At 43.6% G+C, this 21,210-nt stretch overlaps 1 protein-coding gene across 2 annotated transcripts in view; it reads right to left on the bottom strand.

Moving 5' to 3' along the window:
* gpc6a (glypican 6a) overlaps nt 1–21,210 on the bottom strand; it is a 113,944-nt gene that overhangs the window by 39,318 nt on the left and 53,416 nt on the right. For both annotated transcript variants that reach the window (XM_076020386.1, XM_076020377.1), the window contains exon 3: nt 13,491–13,882. In XM_076020386.1, the coding sequence (XP_075876501.1) occupies nt 13,491–13,882 (392 nt within the window). The remainder of the gene's footprint in view (nt 1–13,490; nt 13,883–21,210) is intronic.

Genomic DNA, 21,210 nt, shown 5'->3' on the forward strand with positions numbered 1-21,210 from the left:
GCTTAAATTTAACATGGCTAGAAAGCTAGGTAAGGTATGTCTTCTCAATAAAATGCGCAATAAGTGTCTTTAGCTAGCTTATTGGCTGGTCAAATTGTTGGCTAGGAAGCTAACATTTGCTGATGTAAATGCTAATATTAAGCCATGTTCTTATTAACATTATTAGCCATGTTGATGCATAACATCAACGTAACGTCATACAAAGTTAATTTACATTTTTGATATGATGACCAGGCGAACAGCAGGGCACCAGGCGCATGAAATTACATCCCAGGTGTTGATTTTACCCTGACACACATTACTTCATTCATAATTACATACATTATTTTCTGATGACCAAGTTCACTGTTAAAAGCCTCACACAACCTCATGCATTGGCACCAAATTGCCTAATGGAAAACACGGCACCCATGTTTTTAATTTTTCAGTAAATTTTCAAAAGTCCCCTTAAAATCCTGTCTGACATCCCATCTCAAGTTTGTTAATATTAATACAGCATGAAGAAACGAGAAATGGGAAAAGAGAAAGTGAGAGGGGGAGAGAAAGAGAGAGAGAGAGAGAGGGAGAGAGAGAGCGAGAGAGAGAGAGGCAGAGTGAGACATGATGATATTCTCTAAACACCAGATAAAATTCTAATGGACCTTGGGTAAGGAAAACAACATTGGCGGGCTCCTGTCTCTCAGTGCTGTGACACCCAAAGTCCGTCTTTCATCCGCGTCGCGTCGCCTTTGTACCGTCACAACGACAGGACCACCTGTCTGCACACGTGCCAGATGAGAGGAGAGGCGGCGGCGGTGGCGGCGGCAGGAAGCCCGGGCCGCGTGCCATGACGCGTTGGCTTCCCTTCTTCTTGGCGGCGGGCGACCGTGATCAAATGAAGCCCTCGTTTTTTTTTTTTCGCCTCTTTTTTTTCTTTTTCTTAACATTTGCAGTTCTCCGCCACGTCTCGTTAAGGAGGCTGTTAAAGCAGCTCGCTGGCCAGTTATCAGCTCGTTGCTGGGAGTCGTCGCCACACATACGACAGATTCAAAACGAGACTGATCCGCCTCCACGCCATTTGCAGCCGACGCGGATCGACGCCGTTCATTAACGTTTTCAAATGACGTATTGACAGGTGACGATTTCAAGTCATGTGCTCAGTTAAACAGTTCAAGTGTTGGTTTCTTTAGTTTGTCTATTTCTCCACTCCAGCTTATTTATCTTTAGTTTTCAAGTCCTTTTTTCTAGGAAAAAAAGCATATTACTGGTCCACCCTGGCGTCCACCTTCACTCACACAGTCAGTGGATGCCATTCACGCAGGCAGCGTCACTGCGACAAGCAGACAAAGAAATGGATAGCAGAGAGCGTTTGAAATGTCTGTCGCTGGTGGCAGAGACGCTGAATAGAAAACTGCAAAATCAAGAAGCAAACGGGGACAGAACTGGCCGAAACGACAGCAGAGCTGCAGAAGTAACAGGCAGGTGGTCTTGCCACTATTGGACAGCGCCAAAGAACCAAATACATGCCAGTCACTGAGATTTCTTTTTTATTTATTTTATTGGAGGGGAGGTTTTCAAAGCATTTCCCAAAATTCCAATTTAATTTCTATCCGTAAACACAGAGATCAAGCATTTCTGCGCCGCATTTTCATTCCATGGCTTGGGAGCAGAATCACTATGTTGCATGCAGACGTGCCGACATTTTGGGCCTATGTTAAGGGGAAACCAGGAAAACACCATCAGCCCAAACACAGGATTTCACTGGTTTTATGCGTCACAACTTATTCCGAAAAACATGTTTCTGTCTCCAGGCGTTTGCATTATTTCTTTCAAACCACTTCAAGCGAGCCTAAGAGCTTGTTTTTCTTTCACGATACACAGGGTTCTTCCATCACCCTTTTCCGATGCGATTCACCAAAACGTGCATGGAAACAGGGACGGACACTCAGCTAGTGACAAATTTTTGCCCATGCCAGCCTTTGCACCGGTGCACGAGCGTGGCGTCCCGCTCAAAACACAGTCATTAAAGAAAAACTAGTGAGCAGAAACACTTTGGAATGCGGCCGCATGAATAAATCCAATGCCATGGTCCAAATGATGGCGGTTATTAAAGTCAAGCCTATTAAAAATATAGCGTGGCATGTCCTCCACGCTCCCAAAACCATTGGAAATGTCACGGTTATGAATAATTTAATAAGCCATACTTTGTGTCCAACTTCTACCGAGCGCAGTGCTACTTATTCATGAGCTTATTTAATAATTTAAAAGTGCTCGGAGATTAATCCATTTCTGTTAATTCAATTAAGCTTGCCCCAAATTCTAGAGAGACTCGATAAGGGGGAAAGAAAAAAACACGAGCACAGCTTTTTATGCACTTCCTCCACTTTAAGTCTGGCTGGTCGCAAGAAGAATAAGGAAGAGAGGTGAGAGTCTTTTACCTGCCTCTAGCTTTTACATCATTTGGACAATCTCTGTTAAATAGTCTCTTTTTTCATTTTCATTCAATTAGGCTGGCTTTACATCCATGCCCAGCAGCCCGGGAACACTCTGGAAACAGACCCCCGATAATCTCATAAGAATTTGTTTACACTTGAGTGGAGGGCGTCAGGAGCTCCTGATCTAGAGGGAGATTAACACACCGGTCTATTTATCTGATATAAGCACTATGATGACAGTGGCAAGTGCAACACATGTTTGATGGACTAATAGAGCAGCGGGGCATCCACATATTCTGCTTGAGAGACAAACAAGTTTGTGCCTAGGGTCCCAGCCAGGACATAAAAAAAAGAAAAGTACAGAAAACAAGTTTGATGTTTTTCAAGAGTACATTTTTGTCTTCGACTGTTCCTGGCAGCTGTGTTACTGTTTACTATTTTGACCTCGGGGACTCTTGGTATACGCTGTGATAGGTGAATGCACTGGATTTCACAGCCTGTTATTTCCTTCCGACAAACAGCTTCGAGCAAGATGCAGTGACACATTTCCAGCGTGAAGCCACTGACGGAGAAAAAGAGAATGGACAGTTCAGTGTGCAATGTGCACGTCAACAGAGGTTGGCCAGTCATGCCTGGCATAAAAAATATAAATAACTAAAATTCAACATTTTGTTAAATTTGCCTATTGTCATAATCCCTTTAGTCATATGAGTGGGTACATTCCCTTTAATTGTCAGTGGCTCTTGTTTTGAGATCTGGGGGGTAGAGACACCAGAGACACCAATCCATCAAAAACGCAATTCAACAATTTGGAAATACTCGCTTGGACAAGTGTTGACTTGCACATTCACCAAACTATGGAATAATAATGTAACATTATGAGAGAGTTCTGTTTTCAAGGCAAATGCAGAGCCGGGGCTACATTCCAGAGGCACAGAGGTGAACTGACAATGACATGAATATTTGGTAACACTTTCTAAAAAGGTCAATTGTACAATTCGTTATGAGTGCAATTCTAAGGCATAATGCCGTAGAATTGCACTCAAAGTGCATTTAAGGCATCATTTTACACAGCGTAATGCCTTATAAATGCACTTATATTGCATTATACAACAGACCTTCAAAGAAAATGTTAACAAATATTTTTTATGCTAAGTTTCAAGCCCAGTTTTAGGTGAAGTAAGCAATGAAAAATCAGTAAAAGTCAGTCAGTATGAGCCATAAAGACCCGTCGTGGTCATGGGAATCACCGCGTGATAATGGAGCAGACTGGGTATGAAAGAGAAAGACACCACCTTGCCGATCCCACGGGGTGTTGTCAGGCGCCATATGGTGTGAACTCCCAGCAGGGGAAGAGAATGGGAACGGCGCAGGCGATGGAAATTGCTTTGTGCCACCAAGTAATGAAGTTTTGAGAAATGACGATGACTTTGTGAGCCACCAAGGCCAATCAAGGGGAACACAAGTGGGACGGCGGTACGGAGAGGAGAGAGAATAAAATAAAATATAGATATATAAATAAATAAAACAACATCTCGATACTTCTGTCATAATCATTGTGACAGCATGTGCTGCTTTGCACTGATTGGACACGGATGTGGGACTGTGTCGGCGCCCCAGTGTCCCCACTCAATTCAACAGCCATTAGCGTCGACGGCAATAGAAGTGATCCGTCACCGTGCAAATCAGACGGCCATCTGCTGCCAGGAGCAACACGTGCCCGAGCGCCAACCAGTGTTGAGGTATAAACTTCACTCGGCATTAAAGAGTCTCAGCATAAAAGTCTTTGACATTTGGAAAAAAAAACAGCGACTCAGCCAACACAACGGAAAGTAAATAAATAAATACATTCATCAATACAACGTAATAAAACAATGCATATTTGCATCAAGTTGTTGACAAACTGCAATTATTAATTGGTAACTGTCCAGTCTAAAATTCACTGCTACTTGTTTCAAGGACTCAATCCATTCTCCATACTGCGAACTGACTACATTTAGAGTCCACATGTTTAATAAAATGTACTTAATTCCACTGCATGATTTCAGGCTTAATAGACTTTGATGAGCTCAGTGTTTTTTTCTCCTACCACTGTCACACTCTCTCTTTCTCATTCAGGTTCACAAGCAGATTTATTGTCTTCACACTGTTGGATAATGTATGAAGAAGCTGTTATAGAACACATCAACAGACATTTCTTAAATACGAATAAGGAAATATTTCTTCCTATGCCCTTTTATATGAATTCAATGAATAAGAACTTTTCTTCAGGGTCGGAGGAGAAAAAAAAGCTGCCGGCACTCAGGTCACTTTGATATTAACACACCATTAGTCAATGGAGGACAACTACATGGTGACTGCCAACTTATGCAACGTTTTGCCTTTTTTTTATACTTTCCTTCTTTCTTTCACTTGGAAACATGCTCATTGTCTCAGCTGACTTTTGAATATCAGCAACACGAGGAAAATCCATCCATTTATCCATCCACCCATCCATCAATCCATTTTCGATACCTGCTTATTCCTGAGCAAAGTGTCACAGTTGTCTGCAGGAGCCTCTCCCAGCTGCCATAGGGCGAAGGTCGCCAGTTCATCACAGGACCGCACAGAGACAAATCGAGACATTCATACTCACATACACACCTATGGATGAATTAAAGTTTCCAATTTACCTCACATGCATGTTTTTGGACTGTGGGAGGAAGCCGGAGAACCCGGAGAGAACCAAAGCAGACATAGGGAGATAATGCAAACACCACACATCAAGGTCCCAGGCCCGGAATCAAACCCTCAACCTTCTCACTGTGAGGCGGCAGCGCTAACCACTGCGCCACCATGGCCTTGTTCAGACTGCCAGCCAAAATCAGATTTTTAGTCCATCCAGAGTGAAACCGGATGGACTCTTTTGTAGTCTGAACAGTCAACAAACCAAATGAAATCCGATTTTTGCAAGACGTATTGAAACCACTTTCGGGACGTAGTTTGAAATGGCATTTGGACAGATGCGTCTCAATGTGAACAGCTCCAAACACAGCGATGGGTTTTGACTGTCCGTGACGTCACTCTACGTGACGCAAGAGCCGATGCGCCAGACCAGAGGGCGCCATTCCAGGTGCGGAGCTGTAACGTAATGGAGCAGACAGAAGAAGTAGAAAACAGCAGTCCCTGGACAGAGGAGGAAACTCATTGGCTCATCAGTGTGTGGGGAGATACAGTAGCTCCATTCAAGCCAAGCACAAGGACATGTAGCGCAACAAGCGGCCGCTGCAATTCTATGACGTCACACACTACACGCGCTGGACGACGCCTCCACTCCGACGTCGTTGCGACAGCAACCTGTCAGATGGGTCAATAATGTGGCCCAGTGTGAACAGAACCAGATCCCATTTGGACACTTGCTAAAAACAGATTTGCTTGCAATATGAACGCAGCCAATGTCGCAAAAGTGGAAAATCTGCACACCTTTTTAACAAACACAAACACTGGTGGTGTTAGGCCTCAGCAGTGGCCTCAAAACCTGAGCAGAGGAAATGAATTGTTCAACGCGTACGTTCCTAGACAGCGACGACCGTCGTCGTCCAGGGCGAGGCACTGCTTTGCGGCACTTTGCCCTTCCCTCCCTGTCGGGTCGCCTCTCCGCGCGCTCCCCAATGAACTTGTCACCATCCCGCTCATCGCTCGGCACGCCCGGATGAAAGATGGAGCGCAATTCCTGGGAGGCTCCACTTGAACCAGCCGCTGTCAAATCGATGACGACGGGAGAGACTGGCAGAGAGGCACCGGCGCGTGAGCGGCCGCTCGGCGGAGCCCCGCGACCTGCACCTGTCACCCGCAGCTCCTCAGCGGAGAGGGATGGGGATCGCGCGGCTTATCCACAGCGACAGTGCGCCGTGTTGTGCGGCATGTCTCACGTCGCAGCTGGGACCGTTTCATTAATTCACTAGACAAGTGCAAACACGTTAAGAGCCAGGCTGGTGCCGGCGCACGGATCCTCCCGGTTCCTCCGGTGGCCACCAGACACTAACGCAGCGACTAGACTCAACTGCCGTCACGATCAAAGCCTAGCCTAGTTTTTTTTTTTTTTTTTTTTTTTTTTCTCCCTCCACCCCGGCGAGTCTGAGGGGTCCGCAGCCAACCTGAATGTCAGGGTCAAACACGTCTCCGGTGGCTGCCAAGAAAACCTCTGGACAAATGTCACAACATCAGAGATGACAGCCGCATCTAAGTGCTTGTTAAATAAAGATGTGCTGCCGTGCACTTTCAGTTGGGGGTTGGGGTGGCGCAACAGCGTGGGGAAGGATCCGGGCTGGCACAGGCAACTCATGTTGTAAAGGTTTTATCCTTCTAAGCCGGCGGAAAAGCTTTTCTTTTTCTATGAACAATATAAAATGTGTGGATATTTACGCTTGTCTGCCAATCTCAGTTCTCCAGCTGTGTTTCCTGCTTCCGATGCCCTTTCGCTCTTTAACTGCGTAACTGTCTCGTTGTATAAAAATTGCATGTACTCCAGAGAGTTGGCTTTTTCTCATGATATTTTTTTTTACATTATTATTATCCTTTCATATAATGCCCTTGTAATTTCAGACCACATGTCATCTTTCATTTTCCCTCCAACATTCTGCAGTTCACCACAGATCAAAATCTTTTAATTAAAAAGGACATCTTTGGTGCAGCACATTTTCGGGTGACGTGCCAACCTCTTTTTCGAGCCTGCCTGCCATCTGCCATCGCAGCGCCGAGGCTGAGGCCTTATCCCCAGCAAGCTGTGCGAGCTGAGAGCCAGACAGAAGAGGGTGGGCGGCAGATAGCAAGAGGCGAGTTCGTCTCCGTGCGCGGGCCTCCGACACAAGAATGGACCAGACTCTGCTCCGGAGAAAGGTCGCTTAGTCTGCCCCGGGTAGGAACGCGTGGTTCTTCAAATTGTTCTTGTCCACTATCTGCTTGCGCAACACTGCCTGTCACGATCGCAGATAGTGGACCAGGGGTGGTCTGCTGGTCTCCGGACTCATCCAGCGGCGCAGTGGAGGACTGAGCCTGCAGTTGTTTAGCCTCATGTCTGTGACACCACCTTCAACCCTTGGTCCAAAGGGCAAAATGAACACACACACATTTTTTTTTTTTTTAGACTCAAAATTTTTTCACGTTTTTTTCCAAGTTTATTTCCTCCAGATGTGGCAGCAGAGGTTTCGACTGCAGAGCGACTCCCACAACATGCACTTCCTTCACATCACTATCGCTGGATTAACCAGGCATGCTGCTAACATGGCATTAATATCCATATGCTAATGGTATATATTAATGCTTCGTGTCTTCGTCTCATGTCATACGTCTAGAGAGTTAGGGGGCGGGGGTTTGTTTCAAGCTTTCTGCCTTTTGAAAAGCAGCTTTTCATCAGTGCTGCAGAGGAAATGCTGCGAGGGCAATGTTGCGTCCCTGAAAATTAATAGATAATAAAGAGTGTACGGGAAGATACAATCACAGAAGCAGATTGCAATGTATTTTACACCAAACGATGGAGCGTGTCTTTTCCATTTTATACATGCAGGATTCTTTGAGGCGCAGATTTGACATCGGACTCAAGTGGCACAAACTAGTTCAGTATTAATCTTACTGTAGTAAATATTAACGTTTCATTTATTTATTTAACGACATTTGTTGTCACACCGTAGTGAACAAGCTATTAATTCCTGCTCTTGTTACTCTCCATTAGTCCTAATTTGTTTGTTAATGCATTTGTTGGGAGTGATATTAGATGTGCTGCTTCTGCTGAGAGCCAAACGCACCCTCCTGGCTCGCCCCGGCACTGAGTCACTGGTCTAGAGGAATGTGTTGCAGCACTTGCACAGAGAAGCAGACACGCAAGGAGGAGAAGTGGAAGAGCAAAAAAGCACACAGCGGCTCCCCTGATACATCTCACGTGAGTGTCGTGCAAAAAAGCCGTTCAATCCGTCAGCGCATTAATCTAAAGGTAAATGTTGGATAAAGGACAGCAACTGCCTGGAGGCTTAAATGTTAAACCATCCGACAGTCCAGGCTAGGAAATGAGTGTATAATAAGATCAATGTGAGCCATCAGGAAAAAAAAAAGACAACAAGAAATCCCCCGGCGCTAAATACCATCTTTGCCTCCATCACGGTGACTAAACATGCGCGGAGAAGCGGAGAGGGCGGCCTGCCGTGCCTGAGCAGCGCGAGTGATAAGTGCTCTAATGCCTGAACTTTAAAGCTCTCAAAAGGTCCAAATCCCTGCAATTTTCTCTGAGCAGGCCTTAATGTTGACTGCGGACTGTGTTTTAAGTACCACGAGGATAAAACTCTTAATGGTCATCATAAACTGTAATCCAAAGAGATTCCTCTCTTAATCCGGGATCAAGGTCCAGGAAACTGTTCAACGCAAATCGAGCGCAATCCCATTTCATCGAGGCCACATGTCTTCCCCGCTGTGGCCTCACCGCAGAGAGCTGAAAATATTCACAGCTCTTGACTGGCGGGTCGTTCTGCGCTAGAGGAACGTGAAAGATTGAGCAAAGCAGATCTTTTGAACCCACAGTTTCCAAAAAAGAAAAGGTGGACTTTGGCACTTCAATGTTGGGGGTTTCATGAATGTCATGGGCGCTATAGTGATTAGAGTTGCAGAGCAACGTGCAAATCATATTTAGCAAGGACTTGCACAGCTAGTCACACACTAATGTTGAATTTGATGTAGGCCTACTGGCGTTTTTAAGAAGCTGTAAAATACATTTAACACTAGAAGAGGCAAAAGGGTGCGATGAAATCATCTGTGAACACTTGCGCTAAAACACCAAACTTTCAATACAAAACTTTAAATGAGAAGGTAAAAAAAAAAAACTGTCCTCCAATCATGATGGTTGAACTTGCGATGCCAATGGCGGTGCAATAAAAAATATATGTGTAACATACATTTTTTACAATTCTCACTGCAAGCAAAGGTATCGGAGTTCTCGCCACGATACGATGGGGGATGAAGGAGTCTCCCGCCTGGTGGGACGCCTCACTCTAAATAATCAATTAATAGCACGCCCGGGTCCCTTGGAAAAAGTCTAGGAGTAGAAGAGGAGAGGAAATCCATCACTGAGATTACAGATGAAGAGCTAAAAGCTCAAAAAAGAGTCAATAGTAACAGCAGAATAAGCTGTTTGACTCGGCAGAGAATATTTGTCATATTTTTCAGGGGTGCAACCCAGATACTTAGATCTGCTGTTCACCCCAAAAATGCATGTTCCTCACAAATGTGGCGCCATTTAAAAGGGGAATAAACAGGCTTTCCAACGACATAAGATTTATTACCAAGAAGCATTGTTACAACAAAGAAATAATCTACCAAACACAAATATTCTTACTTTTTGTGTTACGTTGAAATGTATGTCACAAGCATTTCAATTTGAATATATACTACATACACACATGCATTTGAAGAAAAGATGAAAACTTCTGGCCGAGAGGGATGTCACTACGAGTGCTTTGCAAAATTTCAGACGAATCCAACACACCCTTGCATGTAATTTACGAAGTAATTTATGAGGAACAAAACAATGCAAACCTCAACGTCATAAATCGCAGTTTGATGGGGATGAGACTGTCTAGACTGTTTACTGTAAATACCACAGAAGCCCCACACTGAGGTGTATTGACACCAGCAGCAGTCATGTAGTCTTACATGGAAAAGTGAAGAAAATGAGCGCCTCTGCGTGTCTTGGCAGGCCAGGCCTCGATCAAACCCATTTTTCTGCCGCTTTGCCATCAATAATGGAGTGGAGCCGAGAAACGGAGCGCCATCATCATCCAACTGCTGCCACGCATGTGAACAATCAGCCGGAAGGATTCCCGCTAGAAAGTTTCCTGACATGAGCAGTCACCTTGACCTGTGATTCCACCTCCCCCATCTGCAGCACCGGGGGATGAAACGCTCCTTGTGGCTTTATGAAACATCCGTTTAGAGATCAATCCAACCTTTCATTTCTAAAGAGTACGACTGCATGCCGTACAAGGGATTTCATTTTTATTTTTCCTTTTCACTTCTTTGCCTGGGCTCTCCCTCTCTCCGGCTTCAAGGACCAACGCGAGGCAGTCGGATGAAACGCAACAAGGGACGGCGACAGCTGGAGGAGATCATACTTTTGTGTGGATGATCTAAAGCGTCACAATCCACCATTCCAAAGCGACTCCGTAATGAAAGGCGCCATGTATCAAGCTGCAGCATTGTCACGACAGGCGAGTCTGAGACAGCATTTCAATTTGAATGTGTCATTATAAAGGGCGTAAGCGCTTTGTTTTTGTGTATACATTAACCCGCCTCCGACATCACATGACCTCACCTCACAATCTGGACCAGGCGACGGCAGCTGCACTAGCGGCTGTCCTGGCGTTACCTTGCCTGCATCCCCTTTGGCTTTACCAACGCATAAGTGCAATGGCTCACCTTTCACTTTCACACGCAAAAACACAAGCGGGCTCATTGTCCACAGACTCCCACTGCGAGTCTTTCAATCTGACATCATTTTAGTCTGGGATAAATAAATAAGCAGGAGAAGAAGGCTGGGAGAAGGCAGGCGTAGTTCTGTGGCGGACCTAAAAGAGAAAAGTTCAAAGCTTGAGCTGCCAGGCTCCCTTTTTACTGGAGTGGATGGCAAAAAAAAAAAAGAAAAAGAAAAAAGGGATGGAGCTCCATTTAGGGCAGCAGCAGCAGCAGCAGCAGCAGCAGCAGCAGCAGCAGCGGTGGCGGCAGCTCCAGCACCACGCGGGCGGCTCTTGGTCCTCATTTATCAGCCAGGTGGCGGCACGACGCAGCCTGTTTCCACTTCCACTCCTAGATGAGCTTATGTTCCAACGGGTCGGTGTGCACCGACGTGCATTATGAATCAGGCGAATCACAGAGCGTGTTAGCCCCCTAATTGCATAGCATTTCCGTGCCGCGCTCAAACGTTTAATCAACTGAGAAGTGTTGCAAGAGCGGCGGTGTCCTCCTCTAGCATGCAGCGCGAGAGGAAACGCCATCAGCGTTAGGTTTGTGAGGTTTTTCCCTAAATCAGTCAAAATTCTTATTATAATCATAGGTAAATAAACTTAAAATGATTTATAACTTTCTTCCCAGTACTTGCCAAGATTTTTTAATTTTCACTCTTAAGAATTGCTTTAGCCTCTTTGAAAAAAAGTCATCTCTTAAAGAGCTTTGGCCTCTTCCTTTTGTTCCCTGCACTCTTCTATCAAGTTCTTTATCCGTGTTTGGCTGAAAGGTGAGCGAAGTTCAAGGTTTAGAGCAGGGGTGGGCAATTATTTTTTGCAAAGGGCCACAAGACAAACCTGAATCGTGTCGGTGGGCCACGGCCAAGTTTTGTCGACGGACCTGGGGGGTGAAATTGCGCTTTCGTTGATGGGGACTGGGGAAACGCGCTATCGTGCTAACGTGCTGACAAGCTTTCGGTGACGGTGGCGGCGGGGGGGTGGGTGATCAGCCTCACGCGGGCCGGACAGAGACACGCAGCGGGCCGGATGTGGCCCGCGGGCCGTACTTTGCCCAGGTCTGGTTTAGAGGCTGATTAAAAGTTGTTCTGTCTTTGACAAAGTCTGAAGGTACTTTTACAACTCAGGATTGACCTTTGACCTGCAGCTACACTCCATTTGTGTCTAATTCAACGAGATATTAGAGTGAATGCTTGGTGCAGAAAGAGTACTCTTCAAACATGATCAAAAAAATCATTCTATTATTTAACACAGACAAAGGTGAAATCTGTGACCCCACCAAACAGTCTTGCAACAGCAAGTTTGCAAATTTGTAGTTGCACAAATCACAATTCCATCTTTTTTTTTTTTGTTTTACGAAAAAAAGTAATTTATGCATCTGTGTAATATATTGCAGCTGTGCAATTCATGACTTTCAGCACTGATTGCATAAGATCCACAGTTTAGATGTCCCTGAACAATTGTTGCGTAACACTTTGTGTTTAATATGGAATCATAAAACACATCCAAGTCTTTAAAAATTCATCTGTAATCTCCGGAATCTGATGGCGCCCTGCAAACATTATGCTTTAGAAATAACGAACCGTGTCCAGGAACAAAATAATAAAACCTGCACTGAAGACAACAGAGACAGAATAATAAAATATATTATTAAATCAACCGTCGGCACTGAAGATGTCCCTTTTTTTTTCCTGAGCGTCAGAAAGCAACAGCAGCGCTCGGAGCAGCAGCAGGAGGAGGAGGAGGCACTGTAAACAAAACATCAAATCTCTGGGGAAATACGCTTTAATCCTCCTCCTTCTGCAAAGCTTCGGCCTCTGCGGGCGACTCTGGTGAAATGTGCAGTGTACCATGTGTGCTGCAACACTCCACCAACCACGTGAGGATGGGGAAAAAAAAAAATGTCTCACGCTGGCCTCACAGCTAAAGATCAAGTGCATACAAAAAATAAAAAAATAAAATCCTCATATGAGATCTAAATGCTTGTTCTTGATTAGCGGGCTTTTAATTAATAATTCAGATGTAATCTAGTTTTACTGGAGTACAGTGGATAAAAGAGGTTTTTAAAAGATCAAGTGAATCTTAGAGTTGACGGCGGACGGACCACAAGGCAGCCGATGTGCTCTTTAAGGTTGTGCGGGAGCAAATAACGCAAACAACTTGAGTGATGAAACGTTTCCTTCTTTGTTTCTGTTTCGCGTGGCAAAAACAAGCACCATTTAGACTCACAGGAAGTGAGCTAAGAGCAAAAAAAAACAAACAAAACAACATTTCCACAAATTCTCCTGAAAGCAGTTTAGATGCTTTAAAACAGTTGGTGTGTGTATAATGCTAAACTGTTCTAGTCAGAGAATGAAAAAAACAAATTAATTGCAAAATAATGAAAAAACAAAACAAAGAAACTTTGGACAAATAGAAAAAGACCCCCAGAATTTAAATTCTGTTTATCCCACAGCTGGAAAAAACAAAACAAAACAAAAAAAAAATAGAACATTTTCAGATCTGCTATTTTCTCTGGATGGATAGTGGCGCTGATACGTCGAGTGAAGCCAGATACGCCACTGTAAAACACGTGTGAGAGGAGACAGGCGCTCACCTTGGCGACTCTGTTGGCGACCTCCCGCCCGACCATCAGGCCCTGGACGAACGTGCGTGCGGCGATGAAGGCCCTGGTGACCTGCGCCTTGAGCTTCTTGGGCACGTCCCCGAAGGGCTTGAGCTGATCCGTGTACTTGCTGATGCACTCCAGGTAGTCGTCTGTGAAGTGGTACTGCGAGTTGAGCAGCTGGAACATGCGCTCCAGCAGCCGCGACCAGAAGTCGTTCAGCATCTCCTCCAGGTTGACGTTGCCGCCCGTGTAGTAGCGCTTCAGCTCCGTGAAGAGGTCCTGGAACATCTCCGAGTTCTGCATGTACAGCCTGCCGTAAGTCCGCGTGAACATGCTGTTGAGAGACTTCTCGGAATTGTCCAGCAGCTCCAAGAAAAACTCTGGGCGGGAGGATGAGCAGAGGAGAGAGAGAGAGTTGGAGTTAAAACAAGACCTCCATCAAAACGCTGATAATATATCATTGAAAAGCAGCCAAGAAAAAAAAAAAATATCTTGATTCTGCATCTCTCTGACACATTCATGACGCAACCGTGGAAAATAGAGGGACACAATTACTGAAAATTACTATATAAACCTGACAGAGGCACAATAGAGGCGAGTCTTCATAAGCTCAGGACACTTGTGTATGTTATCATCCGCCATTATGTCCCAGCCGCATTCATCTCTGACAGGAACAATTAAATTGTCCTGCTAGACGAGCGTATGTTGAGCCGGTTGTTGCCCCACCGCTGCGGCGCTTCTCTCACCATCATTCAATGACAGCAACAGGCTGCGCTGGGAAAAAGATAGGCGGACAATGTCCAACAGGAAGGCGATATCTCTTCTAAACTGCAACAATTCTATCATCAATAATTTAAAGTTGTTGAAGGCCAAATGTGCAACTCGTCACACCGTTTTAAACTGCACGCCAGGGCTTAAAAGATGGATGACTGTCTTCAAGTCTGGGCTGTGTTAAAGTGTGCTTTGGCAATAAGCTACATCTCCCACGGTACATGTTGAACTTGTGAGGCGCAAAGTGACGAGCAAAAGATTCCCGTGTTTCCACCCTTTTCTTCCCCCTTCAAGCGAGTGGAGATGAGAAATAGCTGCAAATAATCTCAGAATGTCCATTGAGAGAGAAGCTGATTGCAGGAGGAAGGTCAAATAATAAAAGCTTGTGTCTGATTTACTTGTTGCAAAAACACAGAACTGTTCTTACATCTACTTTTAAATCAACACAAAAGAAAACACAGCGTTGGTAACTTGAATTAATATGTATACATATATATATATATATATACATATATATATATATATATATACACATACATATATATATATACATATATATGAATGCTTACAGCAGAGACAATTACTGTATATCACGTTCACGAGTGATAGATTTCAATAATTTACTAAAAAAAAAAAACTCGCCACACAAATGGAAGAAACAGAATAAAACATACACAAACAATCAATTACAATCAACTGTAAAAAATGTTTATCCTCAACGTTCCAGCAGCTGAATTCCTCTTTTGCTGCTCTGGTTGGGAACAACGACGACGTCGTGAACGGTTTGTGGCTCTGTTTACATGACGACATCGTGTAGTCATGTAAATCTCACGTGAATTCGGTAATTACCGCGGGAACCTCATTGGACAGAGCCTCTCGGAGCAGCTGACAGCGCAGCCGTTCCGGAACACGTCCGCGCACGAACGAACACACACACACACACACACACACACACACACACACACACACACACACACACACACCCCCGGTGTTGATTTCAGGGCAAAGTTTGAGTCGGTAATTGAAATGTGTGTTTTCCGCTCCTGGATGCAGTGATGGGAGCTAATGCAACTCTGTTAGCCTGACAGCACATGAATCATGGTGGAAATTCAACCATTAGAAGCAATAAAAAAAAAAGAATTGGGGTCTTACAAAATATTAAATAGAAAAATGCATTTCCAGTATAAAAATAAGGTTTAAATAAGTGCAAAAGTGTGGCCACATGATTAAAATTTCATATCGGCAGCAAATATACGACCGTACAACTGTCATCAGCCCAAGTGGATTTAGAAAGAAAAAAAAACACTTACAGATCAAGAAAAAAAAAAAAAAAAATTAGTAATAAAAAAAATGGCTGGCTGGGGACTCTCTGAAGCCTTGCTAATAGGATTGCATATTCCAAGAACTCTGGTATTATTGTCGGGAACATTACAAAGCCTTCTGCTGCACAAATGTCAAATGTTCCTCCTCCCCACATTTAGTATTTCCAGCCCCGCACATAATAACTGGTGATGCAGGAGCGGCTCCGCTCGCCGCTGGCTGACGTCTTTAATGACAGCAGACTCGACATGTTGGTCCAATGTATGTCTCCGTGAAATTGGCTCGCATGTTTGTCCTCCGCTGTACAATTTCATAACCTGAGATATACTGGCATTTTTTTTTTCCCACCACATCTCTGTGGTCATAAGACGAAAAAAAAAAATCCAGCTGTTGGGAGAAAAGTACCTAGCTGATGTCAAGGGGATCAAGGGGTCAAAGGTCGCGATAAACTGCTGACTTGCCCAACGTGTAGCTCCGCCTCAGACAGACTCCAGTGACGGATGCATGTAAATGTAGAAGTAATGACAGAGGAAATGTACACATGCACTTTGGCGGCTGTGACTGCTGTATCGCAGCTTGAAATGCCTTTGTGCTGACCCGACTCGTCCACGCAAGGAAACAGCTCCCCAGTCACCCACTCCAGTTTCGTTGCAACCGAGCGACCTGCCATTACACCTACATTTGCTTAAATATTAGGAGGCTGCAGGGCCTTTTTTTTTTTTTTCATTCCAATTTAACCAATTAATCCTGATTCAAGGACAAGTAAGCCCCAGCGAATTCCCTATTCGTGTAACCATCTCATTAGCCCCGAGGACGGGTGATGTAGATCACACTGCCGGAGCGGCTCGCCACATTGGAAAACACTATTTTAGACTAGTTTCAGACACAGCAAGTTCTTCAAAATAAATCAAAAATGATGGGGATTTTTTCCACTGTCACAACCTCATTTTTTTTGGAATAAAAAGATGGATAACCAACCTCGTTAGTCCTGGTTGTTGAAATGAGATAAAATAAAAAATAAATAGCTTCACTATAATTACATTGATCAGAAACACTCGTCATTGCACCAATACTATGAACACTTCACTATTAGCCAATAGGCAATAGTTAGTTGATAGCTATTACAATACTACATAGTGCTGTAGTTAGGTTACTGTACACGTGATCAGCCGGCAATATAATAGCTCCTGTCCTGAAAATTGCTTCAAATACTGAGCTATAAAGTCATCAGTCAGGGAAATTTAAAACAGTTCAATGCCGAGTTTAAAAAAGAAAAGCCCAATGAATAGACAATGACCATTCATCAGCAGTCATCATCAGTCATACATCAGTGAGAGGTTTTAGCCTTAGAGCATCTTCAGCTATCTGGCCTTTGGATTTGCAGTACTTGGGAACATAGAAGTATGAAATATGAAATTTGGGTGCGTTACTCCCTGACTCACTATCAATCTGTCTCAGAATCTCCCCCAAAAACAGTGGGGAAACAATACAAAAAAAAAAAGTTGGAGAAGATTTTGTACACTTGGAAAAGAACACTGGAAAACAAAAACAAGCCAGCACTCAGGTCTCGGTTTGGATTCAGAATAATTAATATATTTTTTCTCTGTTCAACAAAATAATCTTAAATTATCTTTTTTTTCTGTCAAGTCAAGTTCAGATACAAACTGTAAAAACAAACATTGTACAAACATTCTTAAAACAACACCAGACTGAGGGTTCACTAGTGGGTGAGGAAATGGTTTTGCCGAGTTTCCATGACCGTCAAGCAAATCTTAAGCAAAGTTATGAAAGTTAGTTAAAGAAAAAAAATGCATAAAATAAAAACTTGACGTGTGTCATTAACTTGTAGATTAAAAGGTTGATGGAAACTTAACTACTTTCAAATTACATTTCATAGAGAAATACAAAATGGCCAAATCAGGTGAGTCATACCTCACCGCAGGAAAAGCACATCCTCCCACATTGGTCCAGGCCAAAATTCACATGGGCCTTTGTTATTTTTCTCACTGCATATAATAATATCTGTCTGCTTTTACCCTTGAAGTGATTCTGAGCATGAAGAATCAATTTTCCGTGGAGGCCGTGCAAATGCTGCCTCGCTATCTGAGCTAATTGCTGCAAATAATTACTATTACTAAAGGTGACCTCTCCGTTGCTCAGATCAAGACTCCCCTCACCCGCCGTTTTTTTTTTTTTTTTTTTTTTTTGGTCCACAGAGCAGAACAACAGAAAAATGTTCCAACCCATTAAACACGCGTCTCAACATCTGAAACCTCACTCACACGATAAAGGAATACATCCCTCTTCCCGGGTTAATCCAGGACAGACTGAAATAAGCAGTCCTTAAGTTTCAGCAGTCTAGAGAGTGGTTTGGATATTATTAGCAGCAATATAATAAGTATGATAATAATACTGCATGATTAAGTGTGGTAACCTTTGAAGGAGGGACAAAGAGACACAGCGGACTGAGTCAGGTGAACAACAAAAGCCGTCTTGAAAATATAAAGTGATTGAGACACAAAGCTTTTAACAATTTTACATCTGTCTCAACTTTCTTTTTTAGATTGTCTATTTCAAAATGAGAAAAAAAGGTTGAATTGAAAGAAAAAAAATACAACGCTGAGATCATTTCTCATTAGCATTGGGGTTCATTGTGAGAAGGATCACAGCTCATTCGTCCCTAAATTGCATTAAGTGTTGCATTGCACTTCATCTGAGACGCCCCAAGTCAAAGTAAAAAACATTCCCAATTCCAAGTGTGTGCGCTCACTCTTGATGTTTGAAAAAAACCTGTCATGTACAAACAATGATGCTTTGCTCTGCTGAACAGCACGGCGTTGATGCCTTCAGTTCTTCCCATGACAGACACCCGTTGGTGCCCCCTGGCTGTCCGCAACAGGACAAGAGAACACGACACATCATGTGACAAACATGGTCTCAACACACGGCTGCCACTAAGAGAGTAACTTCCCTAACAACACAGCACAGACACCGAAAAACCTGTGTTTGCCTTTGATGTTTGACACGTGCATGCACACCCACACGCACACCCACAGTGGTGGGCTGAATGGAACTTGGCATTTTTGTAATAAGCATGTTTGGTTCCTCCTCTAATCTGTATGTTCTGTAAAACTGTCAATCTCAATAATTGCCTTCGCTCTGTGTTGCTGTTTCAGGGGCCGAGTCGGTAAATAAGGAGGACAAAGAATCCTGTTGCTGGTGCTGATGTCTTTGTTTATTGTCATACTCGCGGCAACTCCAGTCCAAAATTGGCGACCTGCTGCACATGCTTCTCAAAAATATTGGTTTGAGCTTTAGGTTTTTTGCCCTCGATTTGCTCATGTAGAACCACCTACATTAGCCTATTAGCATCATGTAGCGATCAAACCAAAACTCAGTTTCTGCTTTCATTCATTTATTTGTTTACAACTTCAGAGAAATAGGAAGGAAAGTCACAAAAGAAAAGCTTCATAATGAACATAAGTATGATTTAAAATCTGTACTAGTAGTATTATTACTGCTACTACTAGAATCCAACTACAGCCTCCATAAACGAATCAAACTAATAAACAGACGCACCGAGCCGAGGTCCTCCGACTGGCACTCGCTCCACAGCTGAGTCAGCGACATCACGACTTGACTCTCGAGTTTCTGGTTGGTAGAGCAAACACGGAACGACGCGGCATGAATATCTCAACGCTCATTTGGCCTCGTGTCTGTGATTCATCGGTTTGTCATCGAGGGCCACGACAAAACAATCTGCTCGACTCAAGTGTGTCGGAGCAGCGGCAGCAAACTGTCCAGAATTCTCCGGCGATGAAACGCTACACCATCACACGAAACAATATTTAAAGTGGGCTTCATTGCACTTTGGCAGCTCAGTTTGGCCACAGCATCAGCATTAGTCTCGGATGACTTTCAGCCGTTTGGCCTTTTGGGTTGTTGCGACATTAAAACACATGTACAAACAAAAGGAAAGACAAAAAAATACAAAACAAACAAAGATGTTTTCTATTGTTATGGAGTGGACTGCAGTGCTGAAAGGTCACTTAGCAGATGGCAAAGTGTGTGTGTGTGTGTGTGTGCTGCCGTTTCATAATTCCTGCCTGTTGGAAGCGGCTCTCTGAGCGGCGGGCGATAATTACACAGTGAGATTGATGGCAAAGGTTGTGAGTTTGAGAGACGGCTCTGCTAATGGATCACCCTGTGTCTCATTTCATTCCTTTAAAAAAAAAAAGAAAATTCTTCCCCATCTTCCCAGCAGACAGAGCCGCTCATTGGTGTTTCTCTATATTTATATATTTCCTCTTTTTTTTTTTTTTTATTAAAGAGAGAGACAGAGGAGAGGAATAAAAGCTGGTTCACACCACAGAGGAAACAGGCCGCAGTTTGTTTGCGATTCACTTCTTCAATGAGACACAACAGAAGTGTGTGTTTTCCTGTTGAGCCAATTATGATAATATTGTTTTCAGACTGTGGGAGAGTGGACCAACAATCCCAAGTCGCGCTGCGGTTCAGCGTCTTTCCCCTGGCACTCGCTAATTATTGGCGTGTCGTGCTGAACAAAACATTTTGTGAGACAACAGCGGCAGGGCTGCATTTGCAATTCGCCACAAAATAATAGGTGACATGCAAATACATAACATTTATACATGGAATTACGTTTTAGTTGAGTGACAGATTTAAGTGATAGTTGAATTAAACGTTAAACCGGTTGGCTGTTGCTCAGTAGGTTGACTTGAACCCTGAAATGCTCCTGTTTCTGTCTGTTATTTGCATCACTCATGTATGAAAGTTTTTGGGGACTTAATATATTTCCTTGAGTTATCTCCCATGTGAAAAGGTTGGAAATTAGTTTGCAAATAAACACGTGGCAAATGTTGAGATTCTAATGTAGTGTTTCGTTTTTTGTTTGTTTGTTGTTGTTTTTTTGTTTTTTTTTCCTTTCTTTGCTTTGTTTTTCATTTTCATGAGCAGAGCTCAACGTCCAACGCACTATACAATCTTGTCTAATTGATTAAACGGTCTGAAAAATCTTTAATTCATCAAACATCATGTTGAATTCTAATTACCGGAACGTAATGGCAGCCCCGCAAAGGCGCCTCAGCCATGTCCTTTCTCTTCTTCTGAAAGAACACTTTAAAAATCAAGGCCGCTGTCCATTGAAATGACTTTCTCTTTCATGCGAGTGTGTCCTTTATTTCCCTTCTTGCACTTCACCAGGATGCAGACAAAAAGAGAAGGGAACGAGACACGTGGAGCCAAGTTGAGAGAGAGGAGACGTCACGGCAATCTTTTAATCAAAGAAAACAATTATAACGTTGTTGCGTCAAAATTTTGAGAAAAATGCACTCGACCTCATGATCTCTGTCAGACTCCTATTAAAGCATTCATGGAAGCCAATTTGCTTTCAGCGCGATTTGAAAAAAAGAAAAATAAAGAAAGTGAAAGGTAGCGTGACAAAATATAGAGTAAAAGGTTATTAAGATGTGGATGGAAGTGGATAAAAATGGACGTCCATTGTGTAGTGAAGGGCAGAGTATTTACTACATGCTTACCGCCATCGTTATTAGATCCATCTTGCTAGTACTAGGTTTGAGCAGTGACTGGAGATAAA

The sequence above is a fragment of the Nelusetta ayraudi genome, unplaced genomic scaffold (assembly GCF_046127955.1).
Source record: "Nelusetta ayraudi isolate G7.1 ecotype Tasmania unplaced genomic scaffold, CSIRO-AGI_Nayr_v1 ptg000002l, whole genome shotgun sequence".
In the NCBI taxonomy this organism is placed as follows: Eukaryota; Metazoa; Chordata; class Actinopteri; order Tetraodontiformes; family Monacanthidae; genus Nelusetta; species Nelusetta ayraudi.